The sequence below is a fragment of the Monodelphis domestica genome, chromosome 6 (assembly GCF_027887165.1).
Source record: "Monodelphis domestica isolate mMonDom1 chromosome 6, mMonDom1.pri, whole genome shotgun sequence".
NCBI classification, from domain to species: Eukaryota; Metazoa; Chordata; class Mammalia; order Didelphimorphia; family Didelphidae; genus Monodelphis; species Monodelphis domestica.
Window position 1 is genome coordinate 277,876,162 of NC_077232.1, and position 19,412 is coordinate 277,895,573.

Below are 19,412 nucleotides of genomic sequence, written 5' to 3' on the forward strand. Positions count from 1 at the left end.
TGCCTTGATTTTCTTTCTTTCTTTTTAAAAAATAACCCTCCTCCCCCAACCCTTTACCTTTCTCCTTAGAATCAATATTGTTTATTAGTTCAAAGGCAGAAGAATGGTAAGGGCTAGACAATGGGGGTCAAGTGACTTGCCCAGGTTCACACAGCTAGGAAGTATCTGAGGTTAGATTGGAACCCAGGACCTCCCATCTCTAGGCCTGTCTTATCTATTGAGCTGCCCCTAGATGCCTTTGATTTAAAAAAGATTTTTCATCCCATTCATAAGAACTCAGTAGTTTTAGCATCAGGTAAATCCCCATAACTATGTTTTTGAAACCTCCAAGTTTGCTCCTGTCCTTTAGGAACTTGTTTTGAGGGAAGTCCCAGGCTGACCTTATCTCCAAACTGAGCAATAGGTCTTAAAGTACTTAATAATCCCAGTTTAGATAAGATTAGTATGTAATCAAGTCTTAAGAGTTTCTCCCTTAGTAATCTGAGGCCCCTCCATTTGTATTCATTGTAAAGCATTAGCCCCTTCCTCTTAAATCCTGAACTCATCATTTCCTTTTGCTAATTTAGAAATAATCTTACTTCCCTTCCTTTGTTCCCCCCAAAGATATATATGACCCCCAAGTTCTGTCAGTCTTTGGAGGTACATCTTTGATGGTACATTCTCCCAGAGACACTTCTCAGAGTCTCAGAGCTTTGACTCTATGGGATATTTGGCACTTGACTATGTGTGGGGCTGAATATTAAGAAATTGTCTTTTATGCTGATTAAAGATTTGAATTTTCTGACCATTTTAGTGGTTCTGTGTTTTTTTTTACAAGTTGACATTGAGCAAAACCTCTCCCTTGTATTCTAGAAGATAAAAGTAAAATAAACTAATAGCATGGCTATGTGTACAAATGTGAATATACTTCATTATTTTTTATCAAATGTGCAGCTTAAAGCAGCTATGTGATTGTAAAATAGATGCAACTTTAACCTCTCAAATTAGGTGAGATAACATTTCTCAGTTTGCTCTCCAAAAATCCTTAGCAGCCCTACTGTCACTCTTTCTGAGATTCGATATTCTCCTCCATAGCATAAATGACCATTTATGTGGATCACATCATGTTTCATGACATTGTTTTGTGAAAAAAAAAAAAACATTCCAGCTTCTAGCCCTCTAACCACTTAAACCAAAAACCAAGCTAAGGAAATCCTCTATCTGTTCACTTCACCCTGGCCTCTTCAGAGAGGGTGCCCTGCTACAGTTTTGAGAATTGTGTTCCCTTGGTGCCCTGGCGAACTCAGTGTTGGAACAGAAGAGGATTAAGTTTAAATTTTCATAGACTGTGAAAATGGCATATTATAACTGTTTGGTGCTGTATAAATAAAGAACAATTTCTGGGGCAGCTGGGTGGCTCAGTGGATTGAGTGTCAGGCCCAGAGATGGGAGGTCCTGGGTTCAAATTTGGCCTCAGACGCTTCCCAGCTGTGTGACCCTGGGCAAGTCACTTAACCCCCATTGCCTAGCCCTTACTACTCTTCTGCCTTGGAACTAGTATTGATTCCAAGACAGAAGGTAAGAGTTAAAAAAAAAATCACAATTTGCTAAACCCAGCATGTTATTTGTTTTTGGTTGGTTATTTTAGTTTTTTCTGACCCTCTGTGATGCCCCTTGGTGTTTTCTTGGGAAAAATGTTCAAATGGTTGCCATTTCCTTCTCTAGCTTATTTTACAGATGAGGAAGCTGAGGCAAGTTAAGTGACTTGCCTGGAGTCCCATTGTTAGGAGGTGTCTGAGGCTGTATTTGAACTTGGGGCTTCCTTACTCTAAGCTTGGTGCTGTATCCACTGTACCACCTGCCTAGATTTTCTGCTTATGTGGAAATGTGATGTAGTATCCTTTTTTCTGATAGATTTTTTAAAATTCCCTAACACAAATGGAACATTTTAGAGGAAGTTCCAGTGATAGACTTTGAATTAGATGGAGGTGCCCAGATTACGTATGGTTTGACTCAGACCAGTGGTCCCTGAGATTCCTTCATTCCCATGATTATTCTCCAGCTGGGTGACACAGTGGATAGAGCGCTGGGAGTAGAGTCAGTTCAAATTTGATACTAGCCATGTGACCTTGGGCAAGTCACTTAACCCTGTTTGCCTCAGTTTCCTCATCTGTAAAATGAGCTGGATGAGACAAATTACTCCCCTACTCTACTTCAGCCACAGGGTGTGATGAGTTATTTAAATGTTCATTATAATCCCCTTCAGAGTGGAGGAGGGAGCATAAAGCTGAATGCAGAATTCAAGGTAATCATTTGCAAAACAGAATCAGGCTGTTGGATAAAACTTAAAATTATACGGAAAAAATAATATAAGGAGCTTTTTGTTTCTTATGCATTGGTTCTTCTGAAAAATCTCTTTACTCTCTAACTGAAGTCTGAAAAAATCTGAGAAAAAAACCAAAGTAGGTTATTAAGAATTACAGTTTCCCTTTATAAGTCATTTTGCTACATGTGAGGCTTTCCTTTGGTTTATTATTAGGAGGCTCTGAATAGAATATGTTTCTGCCTTTTTGTTTTTTTCTTAGAATGATTCCAAGTCATAGTGCTCTTTAAATTCTGTGTATGCTATATTTTTATTAAAGTTTTAAATGTTTATTTAAAACTGATGAATAAATCAGTATTTGGAACATAATAGTGGTTATACCTCTGACCCTGTGGACCAGAGCACACCAATACTGTCCATGGCGTTTTCTTGGCAAAGATACTAGAGTAGTTTGCCATTTCTCTAGTGGATTAAGGCAAACAGAAATTAAGTGATTTGTCTAGGATCACTTAGCTGGCAAGTATCTCAAGCTTCTTTTCAAGCCCATCTCTATTTACTGAACCACTTAGTTGCCTTCTAATATAATTTAATAGGCATCCTTTGAGCCACCTAGCTGCCCCCTCTTCTCTATTTTTAATATTTTTCCTCAAGTGATCATCATCCCTCCTATAAATAGAACATTGGTCTCATTTTTGGCAAATAGTCTAGGTGCTGAACTGAGATCATGGAAGAAAAATTGACTTTATCCCTAGGCCTGAAATTATCTTTTTTTGTGATCTTTTTTTTCTCTCCATGATTATTTTTGTCTAGGACACGTTATTTTCCTACATTCGTGAGAATATTAGAGACTATCTGCTCACTCACTGGGGAGAAGAAGAGTGTCAGCAGGATGTGAATCTACTGAGAAAACAGGTTGGAAAACTGGTGTGGCCCACCTACCTGCACGATATCCCCTTCCCCTGGAACTAGGTGCTTCACCCCTCTTCAGACAACATGATGTTCTGGGGGCAGCTCTTAGGATACCATCCTTTAAGGGGGCAGTTCTTAGGATGCCCTCTTCCTGGAAGATTTCTCCTGGGCTCCAAAATTGTGAAGAATAATGGTATAGACTCCCCAGAAGCACATGAGAGCACCTACTTTGTCTCTGTAGACACCCCTTCATTTTAATTAATGTTTATGCACTATAGCATTTTATCACCCTTTTCCTCTCTCTCCTGCTTGAGTGGCATACTTTTCATTTTTTCTCTTCACTTCCTATGGTAACTCTGCATTCAAACTTTTGACCTGTACTTGTCTCTTATCTAAAACTTTCTTGTTCATGACATTCTTATAAGCCTCCAAAAAAATCCTTTTCCCCCTGTCTCCCATCTATTGCCTTTTTCCTTATGCTTTATTATGAACAAAGTGAACTAAATCCCTCTCTCCTTCTCTCTCTCCCCCTCTCCCTTCTCTCCATCTCCCTTCCCCCCCCATCTCTCTGTCTCTTTGTCTCTCTTGCCTCCCCCCTCTTCCTTTCTCTTCTTTTCCCTTCTTCTCTCCCTCTCCATCTCTTTATTGTTCTCTCTCTCTCTCCCTCCTTATAACCATTCTGTTTCTGTTTGGAGTATCTCAGGAGGGCAGTGTAATCTAGTAGAAAGTGCTCTGGATGGACAGTTAGGAGACTGTGGCTTAGTCTTGGTTCTGTCACTGTCCAGGACCTCATTTATAAAATGGTCAGTTTCCTTCATTTATATAGTTTATGGCCTGACCTTTTCTAAATCTAATAGAAAGTGGCATGTTTCAATTTGGGATAGTAAGACTGAAAGTATGTAAAGAAAATACTGGCCTGGTTTTGAGTTTTCTTTTGAGAGAAGTTTAACAAAATCACTCCTTTTTAAAATGATTTAAAGGCAGAAGCGGATTCTCACTTGGATGGAGTTGTGCCAATTCCCTCCCAATCTGAGTTTGGAGCTGATGACATGGAGCGGATGATTCAGGCTGTGGTAGACAATGTATATTGGCAGATGTCTCTGGACAGGAAGACCCCAGCCCTGAAGCAGCTCCAGGGCCACATATGGCGTACTGCCTTCGCAGCTGGGACAGTGAAGGCCGAGTAAGTGACTAAACCAAACAGCCCAAAGAGCTTTTCATTTCAGTAGAAATAATTGGCCAGGCCCTCCTCCCCTGCTCCCTTTCCCATGTGCCTTTCCTCTTCCCCAAGACCATTTGTAATTACTTCAGGTCTGCAGGAACCTGTGACCCTCCCTCCACCAGCTACAGTTCAGCCCCTTGAGGTCTCAGTGGGACAGTCCTGAGGAGAGACTGAGGGCAAAGTGCCCACCAGCCTTGTCCTGGTCCGGACTTCCAGTCTGGTTAGGACCCCAGTTGACTACCTTGGCTGATCTTTGGCAGATAGCAGAGTTTTTAATGCTCTAAAGTCGTTTCTAATCCCCCCAAGTTTATCATTTACACCGATGTCCACTCTGGTGCCCTGTGGATGTAAATCATATAGTACCAGATCACTGTAGAAGCAGCATTAAAAGTGGCACAAAAGGACAAAGAATGTTGTGTTATCTGTGGTGCTTGTCCTCTAGCTTTTGGAGAAATCTCCAAAGTTTAGGAATGGCCAATGTTGGGTCTGTCCATGTCAGATTTCTGAAAGGTTGAAGAATTCTGGATTAAACCTGAGGAGGGTGTTCCAGCACTGCTAATACCTGACTACATGACTGTGGGCATCTTTCTACTACTCTGGGCCCTTGTTTCTTAATTTATAATGTGAAGACTCAGAGTAGGTGATCTCATAACTGCCTCTCCCTCTTCCCTGTCTCCTCTCTTTGAAAATTCTGTCAGAATATCTTATCAGCATGACCCAGAATCATGCCCAGGAAGAGGGAAGCTACTGGTCTCCCCCTGGTCATTCCCCTTGAGCCAGAGACCCTGAAACCACATTTGGAAGGCCCTAAGCCATTAGCCCCTGAGGAAGTCACAAGGCTCTTTTCCTCCTACCTCTGGACCTACCAATGGACTGTCTTATACTCGCTATTCTGGTGACCTCCATTCCTTCGCCTTCCTATGCATAGGTTGTTTTCCTTATTACAAGGTTTTATCCCTTCTTAATTTGAATGCTATGTCACACGGAACCTATCCTTCCTATCGGTTTTTGCAGAAACAGTAAGATATTTTTTTCATTCTAGTTGGAAATGCAAATGTTGGAGGTGGGAGGGAAAAAGTGATTATTGTGTTGAATGCTTAAATAACCCCATATGATCAGAATAGGAACTATTTGGGGTTGTTCAGGGTTTGGGATAAAAGAAGGCTGCAGAACTTTCTGGAATTAATTTCAATCTCATTTTGCCTAGTTGTGGGAGCACATAGTTAGGAAGGACATCAGAGGCCCTCTAGGCCTACTGTACCTGAGTCATGACCTTTTTTATATAACAGAAATTAAGCGGCCAGCCAAGCTTTGCTTAAAAACTTTAAATGTCAGGGAAATCATATCCTTTCAGGCCTGCCTGTTATACTTTTCAATACCTCTAATTATGTGAAGTTAAATTTGATCCTGTTATTTCTATCTATGGCTCCTAGTTCTGTCCACTTAAGACAAGCAGAATGATTCTAATCCTTTCAGATATTTTAAACTGTCATGTCCTGTCATATCCCATCACCCCTTTTCCCCTTCCCCAGTCCAAACCTCCTCAGTTCCTTCTTGACCCTGATCCTAATATGGCTTGATCCTAAGCCCATCCTTCACCATCCTTCTTTTCCTCTGGAAGTGTCCTTTCTCATGATAGAATATTACTTTACTTCTTGTCCAGCTGTATTTGATCTGCAAATAATTGATTCCCTTGGAATCTCTAACATAAACAGAAACCAGTTGACTGGCTCCATATTTTCTCTTCTCCCCTACTCTCAGCATCTATGATAAATTGGTAAAAAAGGAACATCAAAGAAGTTACCAATATGACTTGTTGAATGAATAAACAAATTAATTAGAGAAGCAAAGACTACACAAGTATTCACAGAGAGAGCCTCATTAAAATACACTATGTGGTCATAAAAAAGCCCTTAGTAGTCTTAAAAGAGGCCAAAATTCAATCTGTTATATTCCAAGTCACTGTTTACTTTGATGTAGTTGTGATCTTTGCTGTCTGGAGCATCATCTTCCAAGCTCTCTGCTCCTTTATGTAGTTGTTCCTCAATCTTATGTGATCTTGATTTTTTTTTCAGTACTTTGTTCTTTCTGATTGCCTGATGTATTTTTTCCCTTGATTTCGGAGCTCTGGATTTTGGCTATAATGTACCTGGGATTTTCCATTTAAGGTTTCTTTGGGGAGATAACTGGTAAATTTTTTCAGGTTCTACTTTGCCCTCTGATTCTAAGATATTTGGACAGTTTTCTTTTAAGATTTCTTGGAATAAGATGTTTAGGCTTTTTAGTTCAAGTCATCTAGTGATTCTTAAATTATCTCTCTTCGATCTCTTTTCCAAGTTAATTGTTTTTTTATAAGATATTTCACTTTTTTAGTCGTTTATTATTTCATGAAATCCTTTGTTTCTATTTGGCCAATTCTAATTTTTAAGGAGTTTTCTTCAGTAAAGTTTTGTAACTTTTTTCAAGCTATTCTGTTTTCATAACTTTTCTTCCATAACTTTCATTTGACTTTAAAAAATATTTTTTAGCTCTTTTTTAAACTCTTGCTTTAATTCTTCTATGAATTCTTGTTGGGTTTATGTCTAGCCTTTTCTTTCGGTGGGGGAGGATTTGCTTGTAGCTGTGTTTGAGTCATGTTGTCTTTTGTGTTTGTCTCAAGTTGGTTGCCTTAATATCTTTTGGTGGTTTGCTTCTTTTTTTCGTTCGCTCGTTCTTCCAGCTTATGTATTGAATTTGGATTTGATATAATAATAGTTGCTGGGCTCTCTGCACACACTTCTGGGAAGGATGTTTGACCTGAGCTTCTGTCCTCTTAAGTCATGCTGCTTTCCCAACTCATTCTGGAGGCCAGCAAATTTTTGGAGCTCCTCAAGTGCTATGATCAGAGAGAGGTCTGTTTCTTGACTGCTTGGTCAGAGCTCTATAAGCTCCTGATCTAGACAGGTTTATTGGCTTCTTGTGGAGTTGAGTATCTATAGATTGTTGCTGACTCAGTCATAGTTAGCTCCCTGGAGGCTCAGTAGGATCAGAGTGACTGAATTGCTGGCTTTTCTTTGGTCTGAAACTCCTGCCCCTGTAGGCTTAGACATGGAGCCAAAGTCTAGAACTGAGTCTTTCCTTTGCTCCTGGAATCAGAGACACCCAGTTTCATTTCCAGAAGTTATTCTTTTTGTCCAGTGCATAGCTAGGGCCCACACTGTGACCACTTCTCTACACCTGGGATCTGTGACCCAGAACTGGGTAGTGGGCAACAGAGCTGCTAGAGAGGACCCATTCTCATGCCCAATGCTAATAGTTCAGGGATCCTCAAGGATCTCTTTCAGCCCCAGTGCTCTATTTTGGCTTACTTTCTAACCTGTAGGGAATGGACTATTCTATAGCCTGTGCTTTTAATGGACTATTCTATAGCCTGTGCTTTTGACCTCTATATCTGTCTCTGCCTGAACTGGAAACAGGACTCATTAATTTTTTTTCTTGGTATTTCCAATCAGAACTTGGACTGGTCTAGATTTTTTAGATCATTGTGGAGAAGGGATAATGTTAAGCTAAGCTCAGTTGCTTCCTTTCATTCCTCCACCTTGACCCTTATCCATCATCTTTTGTCAGTAGCTAGATATTACTTTCATTCCATTGATCAAAGTTCTGAACTCTTTCAAAGTAATTTGTCTTTATGCCTTTGCTATATAAATTGTTCTCTTGGCTCTTCTCACTTCTCTCCAAATTAGTTCATCTTAGTCCTCTAAGGTATTTCTGAAACCTTCCATTTCATCATTTCTTATGGTATTATAGTATTATGTGTTTGTGTGCCATATATTGTTGAGACGCCCCTCAGCTGATGAGTACTCCCTTAGTTTCCTGTTTTTTACCATGACTAGAATTGTATTTTTTATGTGTGTGTATGTGTACATTTATGTATATATACATGTAGAATCTTTGCCCCTTTGATTTCTTTTGGGGGCTAGGCCTAGTGATGATATAGTTGGGTCAAAGGATATGTCCAGTTTAGTGAATTTAAGGGCACACTTCTGATTGCATTATGGAATAGCTAAACCAATTCACAACTCCTTCAACAGTGAATTAATGCATGTTTTCTTGCAGCCCCTCCAGTATTTGTCATTATCCTTTTTTGGCATCTCCCCCACTGTTGATGGGTATGAAATGTAGCTTCAGAGATGCTTTAATTTATATTCCTCATATTATTATTGATTTCTGTCATTTTTTATATATCTGTTGGTAGTATGGATTTCTTCCTTTTGAAAACTTGATAGCCTATTCTTTGTTCATGTATCAATGGGGAAAGAAAGGCTCTTATTCTTACAAATTTGTATTAGTTTCTTATGTATATTATATATAATATAGCCATTTACTACAAAAGTTCACCCTCACCTTACCCCTAGGTAATTATTTAACTTTATAACTAAATAACTTTAGCTATAGTGATTTTATTTATACAAAAACTTGTTAACTTTATGTAATGAAAATTGTCCATTTGATCTTCTGTGAGTTTTACTGTTCATTGTTTGGTCATGAAGGCTCTATAAATCCAAAAGGAAAATTTCATCTTTTTCCACAATTTATTTATGATGTAACCTTTTATATCTAAGTTAGGTCTCCTTTTGGAATTAATTTTGTCATATGGGTTGAGAATTTGGCTTAATAAAGTCTTCCTGCCAGAAGACTTTACCAGTTTCCTCCTAGTAGTAGGGGCTTGTTGAACAGTAAGTAACTAGGTAGGGACAGATTGGTAGCACAGTGCATAGCATGCCAGATCTGAAGTTAAGAAGACTTATCTTCCTGAGTTTAAGTCTGGGCCCAGACACTAACTAACTTGTGTGATCCTGGCAAGACTTTGCCTCAATTTCCTCATCTGAAAAACAATCTGGAGATGAAAATGGCAACCCATTCCAGGATTTTTGCCAAGAAAGGCCCAAATGGGATTGTGAAAAATTGGTCAAGACCAAAAAAAGTGATTGTACAATGACTACCCAGACTACTAGGTTTATTTATTTCTCTCTATTGTGTACCTTAGTCTATTCTATTGATCAACCTCTGTTTTTACCACTTTTTTTGATGATTACTGCTTTGTAGTATAGTTTTAATTCTGGTACTTTTCTTACATTATTTCCCATGAAATTCTCAACCTCTTATTTCTCTAGGTGAATTTTGTGTCATTTTTAGCTCAACAATCAAATCCTTTGATAGTTTGATATGGCACTGAATAAATAAGTTTAGATAACATTGCCATTTTTATCATATTGCCTCAGCCTACCCATTATGAAGATAATTTTAGGGTTGTGATTTAAAATCTAGATTTAATTGGCCACCAGGGGAAATCCCAAATAAAATACCCAAGTCAGTCTGGAAATTTATGGTAATTTAATTAGTATAGAGGGAAGGAATTTAAGGAGAAGTTAAGGATATAGGATTTCTCCTGCCTGGCCTGTGCCAGGGAGAGTTTAAAATTCCCGCCTCTAGGTCTCTGAAGAAGATTAGAGGCTTCTAAGAGGATAAAGTTGGAAAAGTAAAAGAGGGAAACTCAGCCAGAAACTCATCACCAAACTGGACAATAGCTTGTAGCCACACTAAGATGCCGAAAGGCCCAGCATGCTGCTATCAGCCAACTCTCTGCCGCAAAAGGTACTGGAGAGAGGAAATGAGCCAATATATAGACCTTTCACTCTTGTGTCTCCTCCTCTAAATGCCCATTCTTTTTAGTTCTCATCTTCTTTGATTAGATTATATCTTTAGAGTTACTTAAAACTTCTTTGTTAAGTTCACCTTTTGTGAGTTACTTAACCTTTTTTGTGATTAACCTTTATAGTTACTTAACACCTTTTTGTATTAAGATCTTAAGATAGACTTAGCTTAAAGTTCTAGCTTCACAATAAGGTAAGTACCTTCATTGTTCAATCAGGAGATTACAACTTTATCTTCCCCTAAAGTATGGTCTGAGTAGGGTGGAGTAATTTAGAGTTCCCAAGACATTCCTGATTTTGTTAAACTAAGTATCTTCATTGTTACAATCAGGAAATAGCTAAATCCAATCTTCACACCATGAACAATTAATCTTCCTCAAATTATGTAAAGTGGTTCCTGTGTGTGCTTTGAGGCTCTCAAGTGTTTTATACATTTTGTAATTATTTTACATATCATACAACTTATTATCCCAATCTGTTCCTGTGAATGATCCTTCTAATTACTATAATAATGAATATAATTTCTGAGTTACAAATAATATTTTCCCTACATATTGATATAAACAATTTCATTTAATTGAAGCCCTTAAAGAAGAAAGTTTGAATAAAAAAATTTTTTTCCCTTTTCCCCTCTCTTTCTTATTTACCTTTTCATGTTTCTCTTGATTTTTGTGTTTGGATATCAAACTTTCCACTTAGTTCTGGTCTTTTCTTTACAAATACTTGGAAATCTTCTATTTTGTTGAATGCCCATACTTTCCCCTGGAAGTACATAGTCAGTTTTGATGGGTAGGTGATCTTTGGTTGAAGACCCAATTCTCTTGCCTTTCTGAATATCATATTCCAAGCCTTGCGGTGCTTTAGTGTGGAAGCTGCCAGGTCTTGTGTGATCCTGATTGGTGCTCCTTGGTATCTGAATTGTCTCTTTTTGGTTTCTTGTGTGATATTGAAATCACTTTAAAAGACTGATATATATTAATTTAAGGTTACCAAGGAATTCACTTATGTAATTCCAAAATGAAACACTCAAGTCAGCTGCCAAATTTTTATGGTGGTTTTAATTACAACAGGAGGAAGAAAGTATTGGGGGGAGAGAGAGGGAGAAGAAGAGAGAGAGAGAGGGAGAGGTTTAACTCTGGCCCAGGCTGAGCCAAAGCGGGCTTTAAGGCCTTGGATAGCCATGGTAGAGAAAGGGGATCAGTCCTTATCATTCATGTGACCAATCTGTCCGCGGGGCTCCTCCAACTCCAAGCACTAGTCTCAAACTAAACTAACTCTAGCCCTCTTCACAGGAAGTCCTGAGAATCCAGAGGTTGTTCTCTACCTCACTTTCTGCGTCTCACATGTGCCGATGGTGGCTCTAGCTTGACCTAGGACCGCCCAGAGATCTGTCCTTTTTTTGCACATGTCTGTTGAAGGCCATATTCTCAAGTAATTAAATCTTGAGTTTGCTGCAGCCCTTCCTAATCTTGTTACACTGAGTAGGGTGGAGATTGTAGTTTCCAAGATCTGATTCTGTTATTCCAAATATCTCTATTGTTATTGATCAGGAAATAGCTAAATCAGATCTTCTAAAGAATGGTCTGAATAGGGTGGAGTAGTTTTGAAATTCACACTTGTAAAACTTTCTCCATAGCTTGGAAGCTCTTGAATTTGTCAATTACATTCCTGGGAGTTGTCTTTTGAGGATTTAGTGTAGAGGGTGTTCTGTGAACTCTTTCAATGTCTATTTTGCCCCCTTGTTCAAGAACATCAGGACAGTTTTCTTGGATAATTTCTTGTAGTATGATGTCAAGATTTCTGTTTATTTCTGGGTTTCCAGGTAGACCAATGATTCTCAAATTGTCTTGTTGTGATCTGTTTTCCTGATCTGTCATCTTGTCAGTGAGATATTTCATGTTTTCTTCTATTTTTAAAAGTTAGTCTTTTGACTTTGCTTTATTAATTCTTGCTGTTTTGCAAGATCATTGGTTTCCAATTGCCCAATTCTGGTCTTTAAGGCCTGGTTTTCCTGCTATAATCTTTTTATTTTCTGCTATAATCTTTTGATTTTCCTTTTCAGTTTGATCTGTCCTGCTTTTCGTGGCTTCCAGCAGTTTCTCCAATTGGGAGTTCTTGTCCTTTAAACTGCTATTTTCTTTTTTGAACCATTTTCTACTTTTCTTGCCAGAAGGCTTCCATCTTTTTTGTAAGCTCCAATTTAAATTCTTCAACAGCTTCTGGCCAATTTCCATCTTTTGGGAAGGTTTTGGCACATTTATTTTGATTTCCTATTCTGCTATTTCCTCTGTAGTCTGAATTTTTCCTCTGTAAAAATTATCCAGGGTCAATGCCTTCTTCTTGTTTTTCTTGGTGTTGGGAAGTTGTTCCTGGGCACTGTTTGCCATCACAATGTTTGTTTTTTCTTCCCTTTCCAGTCAGAAATCTTAGTGAGGAGGGCAAGCTCTCTGTGTATGGAACTAAGGAACAAGGATTTTGCCTGAGACCAGCTCTCTGTAGCTTTTGCTTTTTGCTGCCCTTCTCTGTGCAATCTCCCCATGGGCGCCCACGGTCTAGGCTCTTTAGCCTGCTGGGGTTTCAGGTTTAGCTGCTCTCAATAATAGGTCTTTGGCAGTCTTAGTCAGCTGCCAAGGACCTAGAGGTGCCCCTCATTCGCTCTAGAGGTGCCCCTTGCTTGCTCATTGATTCTAGCATGCACTGGCTCTGACTCTGGCTCCTTGGGGTGGGGTGGGGGAGGGTGGGTCAGCTTGAGTTTTCGTGGAAGCTTTTTCACCCCCTTATGGTGTGGAAACATTTTGTAATAATTTAAAGTGGAATTTAATTTTTCTTTCTAGTAGGGTCAAGTAAAAAAGAGAATATAAATAATAATATATAATGATATATAAATAGAATATATGATATAATAATACATAAATTATAATATAAATAATAAATAAACTGGGAAAAGTAAACACAGTTCAATGGTCATTTGTCTGCTTTATTCTTTCTGTTTTAGCTATGAGGGCCAGATGAGTGGCATGTAAGAAAGTAAGATAAGAAAGGCAGAAGCAGCTTCAGAGAGAGACAGACAGACAGACAGACAGACAGACAGACAGACAGACAAAGACCTGCTTCTGTCACGTGGAAGCCGGGTAATCCTGGGCAAGTTGTGACCTGAAGGTGCCACCCTGCCCTGGTCATCAGGAGACCTCTGACACTTTGGTGAGGATAGTGGAGAGGTTCTTAGTTAACTGTTTTTTTTTTCCCCCAGATTCTTTGAAGATGTGGTTCCTGCAATAAGGAAATGGAGACAAGCAGGCATGAAGGTGTATATTTATTCCTCAGGCAGTGTTGAGGCACAAAAGCTACTCTTTGGCTATTCCACAGAAGGAAACATTCTCGAGGTGAGGCACATAACTGCTTTCTTTTCTTGAGTCCCCAAGGCATAGATGATGGCAAAGTGTAAGTCAATGCTGTAAAACAAAGCAGAATTTGGAGAGTTGCCTCACCTCTGGGTAGGTCTGGAGAAAGAAGAGTAGATGGCTATATGTGCTGGGATACATGGAAGGGGGAAGATAAAGAATGGGTTACTGTGGTACCGATGTTTTAGAAAGTCTACATTTCACTCTAATACAGTGAAAAATTTTATAAGGAAGAATCCAGAAGATCAGCTACAGTGCAGTAGGGTCAGAAGGACCTGATTGTAGGTAGGTCCTATGACCCTGAACAGCGTACCTTATTTTTCTGGGCCTCTCTGTGTGCTTATATTTAAAATAAGCAGGTCGACTCCATAGCAAACAGTGCTGCTTCTAAACCCACAATCCTATATTCTTATGAATTGTAGATCAATAATAAAATGTAAAGTTAGAACTGGAAGGAAGCTTGGAGACTTTCTAAGCTGGCCTCATTTTGCAGATGAGGAGACAGCAGTGCATAGAGGGGCACTTACCCAAAGTGTCATCCCTTATAAGAAACCTGAGCTTTGGAATCCTTTTACCCTAAATCTGGGACTTTTGATGTACTACTCATTCCTTCCAGCACAAAAAGAACGGAAAAGCATGTTTGATTTTTCTATTTATGATGAGCCATATGTCCTTTTTCATTAGAAAGGTTAAAGAAAATGGCCTTCTTCTGAAACACACACTCTCTTGAGGATACAGGCGAGTAGCATACTCCTGGCTCCCTAAAGACAGTCAGATTTTACTGCAGGGAGAAGAGCCTTGTTTGAGAGGATGGGGCATATGTATAGAGGGAAATGGACAAGAAAAATAATTCCTGGTATCTCCTACCCCCAGTAAAATAAAAAGCATGGAGCCAACCTATTGGGTGATGTTAAATAAATAGACATTTAAAAAAATTTAAATTTAAAAATATTTTTCCATAGTTATATGATTCATCCCCTCTTCCCTCCTCCTCCTGGAGCTGACAAGCAATTCCACTGGGTTATATGTGTATTATCACTTAAAACCAATTTCCATATTATTCATTTTTGTAATAATAGTAATCTTTTAAAACCAAAACACCAAATCATATACCCATATAAACAAGCAATAAATCATATTCTTTTCTTCTGCATTTCTGCTCCCACAGTTCTTTTTCTAGTTGTGGATAGCATTCTTTCTCATAAGTCCCTCAGAGTTGTCCTGGATCATTGCATTGCTTTTAGCAGTGAAGTCAATCACATATGATTATCCCACAATGTTTCAGTTACTGTGTATAATGTTCTCCTGGTTCTCATTTCACTCCACATCAGTTCTCCACATCAGAAGGTCTTTCCAGTTCTTATAGAAATCAAGCAGTTCATCTTTCCTTATAGTACAATAGTATTCTATCACCATCATATACCATAATCTGTTCAGCCATTCCCCAATTGAAGGACAACCCCTCATTTTTCAATTTTTTGCTACCACAAAAAGTGCAGTTACAAATATTTTTGTGTGAACAGGTCCATCCCTAATTTTTTTTATCGCTTTGGGGTACAAAGCTAATAGTAGTATTGCTAGATCAAAGAGGCATGCATTCTTTTAAATGCCCTTTGGGCATAATTTCAAATTACTTTCCATAATGGTTAGATCAGTTCACAGTTCTCTATCTCTTGCTTGGTCTTAAATTCTTCCCTTCTGGAGGAAAAGACTTGGGATAAATGACCTCAGCAAGATAGTATACAATAAACCCAAAGATAACAGCTTTTCTGACAAAACCCCACTATTTGACAAAAACTGCTGGGAAAAATTAGAAAACAGTATGGGAGAGATTAGGTTTAGATCAACATCTCATACCCTACACCAAGATAAATTCAGAATGGGTGAATGACTTAAATATAAAGAAGGAAACTATAAGTAAATTAAGTGAACATATAATAGTTTACCTGTCAGATCTATGGGAAAGAAAAGATTTTTAAGACCAAGCAAGAGGTAGAAAATATTACAAAATGTAAAATGAATAATTTTGAGGACATTAAATTAAAAAGGTTTTGTACAAACAAAACCAATGCAACCAAAATTAAAAGGGAAATAACAAATTGGGAAACAATCTTCATAACAAAAACCTCTGAAAAAGGTCTAATTACTCAATTTTATAAGGAGCTAAATCAATTGTACAGACAATCAAGCCATTCCCCAATTTGATAGATGGCCAAGGGACATAAATAGGCAATTTTCAGATAAAGAAATCAAAACTATCAATAAGCACATGAAAAAGTGTTCTTTTATTTCTCTTATAATCAGAGAAATGCAAATCAAAACAAAACTGAGGTACCACTTCGTACCTAACAGATTGGCTAATATGACAGCAAAGAAAAAGAATAAATATTGGAGGGGATGTGGCTAAGTTGGGACATTAATGCATTGCTAGTGGAGTTGTGAATTGATCCAACCATTCTGGAAGGCAATTTGGAACTATGCCCAAAGGGTTTTACAAGTCTGTCTACTCTTTGAGCCACCCATACCACTGTTGGGCTTATACCACAAAGAAAAATTTATAGCCACGCTCTTTGTGGTGGCAAAAAATTGAAAAATGAGGGGATGCCTTTGGACTGGGGAATGGCTGAACAAATTGTGATATCTGTTGGTGATGGAATACTATTGTGCTAAAAGGAATAATGAACTGGAGGAATTCCATGTGAACTGGAACAACCTCCAGGAACTGATGCAGAGTGAAAGGAGTGGAACCAGGAGAACATTATATACACTGAGCAGCAATCTAATATAATGGACTTCTCTACTAGCAGCAATGCAATGATCCAGGACAATTCTGAGTGACTTATGAGAAAGAACGTTATCCATATCCAGAGAAAAAACTGTGGAGTAGAAACACAGAAGAAAAACAACTGCTTGATCACATGGTTCAATGGGGATATGATTGGGACATAGATTCTAAATGATCACCCCAGCACAAATATCAATAATATGGATATAGGTCTTGATCAATGACACATGTAAAACCTAGTGGAATTGCTCATTGGCTATGGGAGGGTAGTGTGAAGAGGGGAGGGAAAAAACATGAATCATATAACTATGGGGAAATATTCTAAATTAATTAATTTAATTAACTTAATTTAAAAAAAAAAGAAAAAATTCCCTTCCCCATAGACCTGACAGGTATACTATTCTACATTCACCTAATTTACTTATAATATCACTCTTTATGTTTAAGTCTAAACACAGGAATTTAAAATATACTTTTAGGGCCTGAATTCCTGGAGACTGTTGTATTAGTGATAGAGCTATCAGAATGATATACATCCTTTACTTCAAACACCATTTTTCAAGTGCTTATTATAGAAGATATTTATTTATATGTCTGAGATCATCAGATTCTAGTTTTCCTTGGTAATTTTTCTCCTAAATCAAAATGTAATTCAATGGAAAAAGCACTGAGTCTGGGATCAGAGGATCTGTGTTCAGGTCCTGGATAGGTGATTCACTACCTGTCTGTCTTGCTACACTTCCTATCTCTAGGCCTTGGTTTTCTGTTCTGTAAAATGAGGTCATTGGATTAAATGACAAGGAGGTCCCTTTGAGCTCTAAATCTTTGAGTCTGTTCAGTTCTATAGTTATGGGTAACTCTATGGTGGATACTGGGGACAGAAAGAAGGAGATGGACAGAGGAGAGATGGGGAGGGAAAGAGAGAAGAGAGAGTGTGAGAAAGGTATCCAAAAAGATAGATAATGTTTTGTTGTTTGGAGAAAACTGGGGAAAAAGGAATGCAGTCCGAGAACAAACTATATTCAGCACTTTCCACAGAACACATTACTGGTCCCAATTCAGAGAATGTTCAAGACAGAAAAGTTTACATATTTAAAAACTTTTGTTTGGAAACATCACCATATGAATTGTGTTTGTATAGAGCAGACTGATAGTTACTCATTTCGAGGAACTGAAAGTTCAATAAAAGTATCCTTTTCATCTTTTCTGTCTCACTGTCATATGACTGAGAATTTACTTTTTACCCATTTCATTTGGTTTTTTAAAGTTTCTTAATTTCCATTTCCTCCATGCAGCTTTTTGATGGCCATTTTGATACTAAGATTGGACATAAAATAGAAAGTGAAAGTTATAGGAGAATTGCAGCAAGCATTGGGTGCTCCCCCAACAACATCCTGTTTCTGACAGATGTTACCCGAGGTAGGTACCTCTTCTCCTTTTCAGATTCCTATGAGGAAATACCTCGATGCCATGCAATGAGGAGGAGTTTCACATGGTGGAGTCTTAGAAAATTAATGCAAATATGTCCAAAGAAAATTTAAAGCCTAATCAGTTTGCCTATTTAGGTTAGTTCCTCATTCCTTAGATTGATGGAATACTGTTATTGTATTCTTGATTTCAACTCCCAACCATCTTTCCCTCAATTCTTTCAAGCTTAGAGGTAACAAATCTAAGGAGCATAAGAGGGCATAAAAGTATGCCAAATGCAGAGCTAGTGGGAACTATCATGGTTCTACATGTGATTAAAAAAATTCATCTACTCTTGAAATCTTTAGTAGAAAGAACATGGGAGTGAGTGAGTCTGTATGACTTTAAATCTTTGTGCCCTAGAGCAAGTCCTTTGCCATTAGCCTGAGGGGATCAGATGGGCACTTCCTAAATTACCATACCTCTTGAGAAGCCTTGGGCTCATCTCTGGATCTGTACCTCTCTTGAATTTTTGTACATTTACATTTCATTACATATTTGAAAGTAGTTTTGTATGTTTGCTTTATGCTTGTCCCATCTTGACTTTAGAGAGAGCTTCTTTAGGGTGAGCTTCTCTTTTATCTCCTACCTCTCTCTAGAACCCGGAGCTTCCAGGTGGGATGAAAGGCTTTAGGAGAGGTGATAAATGCCAGGGTGAAAAGGCATAGGGAGGAATATCCACTCTAGAAGCATTCAGTCCCACACAGTTGTACTGCCTCCTCTCTTCTGGGAGAGGCCTCTTAGGAACTATCCAGATTCGTCAGGAGTTCTATATCTTAGCCATTCTCTTAGAGCTCAAATGCCCAGAGTCTACTGAAAATGTCCAATAGTAGTTTCATAATCATACATGAGTGCTTACAAGCTGCCCTTTGGAGCACCCAAGATTTTGCCAATGTATCACTCTGGGTAAGATTCTTGGGGTGTCATTGTTATTTGGCTAAACTCTAATTGTCCAGGATAGTTTGTTTTTAATTCCTGTTCTGTGCTATGTATCTTGTGCCTTCAGGTTCATTTTATATCAAACATTTGACCAAGGCAGAAAGTAACCTAGGTAGGGTTTCGGTGTCAAGAGAGCCAATTCAAACTCAGTTACTTATGAATTAGTGCCAACCTTGAAAGCTTGGATAAACTAATCCTCAAACTCAGTTGTAATTTTTAGTGTTGATCATCTCTCCTTGCTTAATGTAGTTTGCATCACTTTGTGATATGGAAATCACTTTAAAAGACTGATATATATTAATTTAAGGTCGCCAAGGAATTTAGCTATGTAATTCCTAAATGAAAACTCAAGTCAGCTGTCAACCTTTTTATGGTGTTTTAATTACAAACAGAAGGAAGAAAAGTATTAGAGGGAAAGAGAGAGAGAGAGGGAAAAGGGAGAGAAGGAAATAGGGCTTAAATACCCACTCTGCTTAAGCTGAGCCAAAGGCCCAAGGCCCTGGATAGCTGAGGCAAAGAAAAGAGATCAGTCCCTATCACTCATGTGACCAAAATGGAGAAACAGTCTGAGGGCTCCTCCACTCCAAGCACCCAGCTCCAACAACCTCTCTCCCTCCACACAGGAAGCCCCCAGAACTCCTGCTGTCCTCTACCTCACTTCCTGTCTCTCACATGTGCCAATGGTGGCTCT

General features: G+C 38.5%; 1 protein-coding gene across 3 annotated transcripts in view; it reads left to right on the forward strand.

Annotated features, from left to right (window-relative positions):
- ENOPH1 (enolase-phosphatase 1) overlaps positions 1-19,412 on the forward strand; it is a 60,340-nt gene that overhangs the window by 5,313 nt on the left and 35,615 nt on the right. For all 3 annotated transcript variants that reach the window (XM_056803265.1, XM_016423001.2, XM_001362337.4), the window contains exons 2-5: positions 3,113-3,214; positions 4,192-4,394; positions 13,380-13,512; positions 17,611-17,734. In XM_056803265.1, the coding sequence (XP_056659243.1) occupies positions 3,113-3,214; positions 4,192-4,394; positions 13,380-13,512; positions 17,611-17,734 (562 nt within the window). The remainder of the gene's footprint in view (positions 1-3,112; positions 3,215-4,191; positions 4,395-13,379; positions 13,513-17,610; positions 17,735-19,412) is intronic.